The sequence below is a fragment of the Chinchilla lanigera genome, unplaced genomic scaffold, assembly GCF_000276665.1.
Source record: "Chinchilla lanigera isolate Chin_1 unplaced genomic scaffold, ChiLan1.0 scaffold00035, whole genome shotgun sequence".
Lineage (NCBI taxonomy): Eukaryota > Metazoa > Chordata > Mammalia > Rodentia > Chinchillidae > Chinchilla > Chinchilla lanigera.
The window spans coordinates 509,334-511,921 of record NW_004955436.1 but is presented as its reverse complement, the minus strand read 5'-3'; the positions used below and the strand labels follow the sequence as shown (position 1 = coordinate 511,921).

The following is a 2,588-nucleotide window of genomic DNA, read 5'->3' as shown; positions in this document are numbered from 1 at the left end:
GCAGCCGCCCCGCCCGGGCCCCGGCACCTCTCCCAGGGCTGGGCCCCGGGCCTGCGCGAGGACGGCCGACAGGAGACGCGCAGGTACCCTTGGCAGGCACGGGGCGCCTACGTCTTAATCGGTAGACTTTTTACATCCAAGTGAGGACGCCAGGCGTGATCATGATATTTATCGTCAGTATCACTTCATGCCCGTGCCGGGGAGAAGGCGGAGCGCGGCTCCGGGGAAGGCGGCGCCGCCCGATTAGAGGCCAGGATGCGCGCAGCCCGCGAGACGGGCGCGGAGGGTGAAAGGACGCTCCCTATTTAACACTCATGGTCTTGGATCCCATTCTCGGGCAAATAGAAAGAAAGTAAAACGGAAACAAAAAGGAAGGGCAAGGGCTGTCCTCTCCCCCGAAATGACAAGTGGAAACAACAGAAAAGGTTACAGCGAAGTCCTCTTTGCGCTCTCGGTAGATCAGAAACAGCCTGGTGAGGCCTGGCTTCCCCACCTGCGCTCCGCTGGCACTAAGCTGGGTTTCACAGAGCAGGGCGGGGGTGTGCTGGGGGAAGACCGTCAGCGACACGGCTCCGCATGCCCTGGGTTTTGGTTTGCTCCTTTCCTTGCTTACTGGAAAGACCTCTTCTGCCTGTGATCCCCACTGAGCTCTGGCAAAGGCACAGGTTGGTTTCGGGAAGACCTCAGCAGGTGCTGCCTCCTGGGCTTTTCCTTCCGTGCATTGCGGAAACTGGGACAGTGCCCCTTCCACTGTTCTGGGGGAAGAGCCGCAGCCCCAGTTTAGGGCCGGGATTAGAAACCTTGCCCCATTTACATATTACATCTTCACATTTAACGTTTGAGCCTCCTTGTGTTGGGATGGACGGGAGCACATTACTCTAACTTACCAGCAAATAATGGCCTCAAAAAGGTTAAGAGACTGTCCCAAGGTCCATCCTAGACCTCCAGGTAAAGCCAGCAGGCAGACCAGCCTCAGGGCCAAGGCCGGTGTCTTTCCCACGTCCCCGCCTTGCTCTCCCGCAGGCCTGAGACCCAGGCTCTTGCCTCCCCTCCCCAGATGCTCGGGGTCACCCTGTCCTTTTCTACCCAGTTGGGGCTGTGGGTGCCCCTCCCAGCAGGTCCCCTCCTCACCTCTCCAGGGCCCGGAGCTCCTGGGGGTCTTGCTGCTGACGCAGCTAGGGGTGTAGCTGCTGGGCTGGCTCAGGGCCCGGCTGAAATGCTCGTCCACCACGGCGCTGATGTCTCCCTGGAAGTAGGTGAAGAGGACGCAGCGCGAGCTGAGGTACTCGGCCGCGGGCGGGCGCTCTTTCTCCGCGCCACCTTCCTCCTCTTTTATGCTGGCCGCCGTTTGGCTGGAAAACGAGGAGCTGCCGCTGCCGCTGCTGCTGGGGCTGGCGGTGCACTCCGGGGCTTCCTGCATTTTGGAGTAATAGGCTAGCTTCTGCTCGGGAGAGAAAGAACACTGGGTCAGTTTCCAAAGCCCGGGCAAGTCCTGACCCGAGCGTCCCCGAGGGGCCCCTGGGGGCCGGCTCCTGCGCCCACGCCTGTGCCCTCCACAGGGAACCCGCCAGCGGGTCAGCAGCCTTCTGCGTGCACACCCCAGGGGGCAGCTCCCACGGGGCCACTCTGCGGTCCGAGGCCCGGTCCTCCCGAGATGCTGCCGGGTGACAGGGTGACCTGTCCTAAAACGTCGGGGACAGAAGACACCAAAAAGCCAGGCCTGAGCTGAGTCCGCCCAGAGCAACTCAGGCTGGCACGCTTTGGAAGTCAGGCACTTAGGGTGAAGGGGGCCGGACTCTGCCCTGGGTCCCCCCAGAGCTCAGCCTCGGGTGCCAAGCATCCCCGCGAGACGCGACATCCCGCCTGCTGCAGCACAGCCCCGGGCTGGCGGCGGCCCTGCCCTGGGAGGTGTGAGGGGAAGAGCGCGTTCGGGGAGGAGGGGGCCGGCGAGGCGCAGCGCTCTCAGCGGTCGAGCTGCCGTCTGTTCACACGTCCGTACACCGTCCGTTTAAAACCGGCCGCAGCTTTCAGACAGACCTTTAGGTAAGGAAAGCCAGCGGACCGTACCCCGCTCGGCCGCACGCACGCGGCGGGCAGAGGTGGTGAAACGAGCAGGAGGAAGACCAGATTTCGACTGTGAGGCTGGGTCCATCCCGCAGGGTGGCGGTAACTCCTACAACCACTAAACATTTCCTCAGGGGCGAGCAGTGTCACAGCACCGCGCAGACGGGGATGGGCTCTGCGCCCGAGTCACACAGAAGCGGAGACCTTAAAGGGCGGGAGGGGCGAGGACCCGACGCCGACCCTGCGAGCGAGCCGTCCGTCCCGCGCGCAGGAGCGGTCGCGCCGCTGCCCCAGCGCCGGCTCCCCACCGCCTCCCGACCGCGGGCCTGCGCAGGTTAGTGGAGACCCGAGCGCCGCGGGGCGCGGCTGGAGCGCGCCAGAGGCAGAGGCAGGAACGCCGAGCGCGAGCCGGAGGCAGAGGCAGGAACGCCGAGCGCTCACCCGGCGCGGCGGGCCTCCTCCGCGCTTCCGAGCAGACGCTGCCACCAGCGAGGGGCCTGCACCGCGCAGCCCAGGGGAGCGGC

The 2,588-nt window shown here is 64.8% G+C and overlaps 1 protein-coding gene across 1 annotated transcript in view; it reads right to left on the bottom strand.

The window, feature by feature from the left end:
- Positions 1-1,444, bottom strand: part of Vgll2 (vestigial-like family member 2) — a gene marked incomplete at its 5' end in the record, with an annotated part of 4,034 nt that extends 2,590 nt beyond the window's left edge. The window contains 1 exon segment of the mRNA XM_013516574.1: positions 1,132-1,444. Within this exon segment, the coding sequence (XP_013372028.1) occupies positions 1,132-1,444 (313 nt within the window).
- Between the last annotated feature and the right edge of the window lie 1,144 nt (positions 1,445-2,588).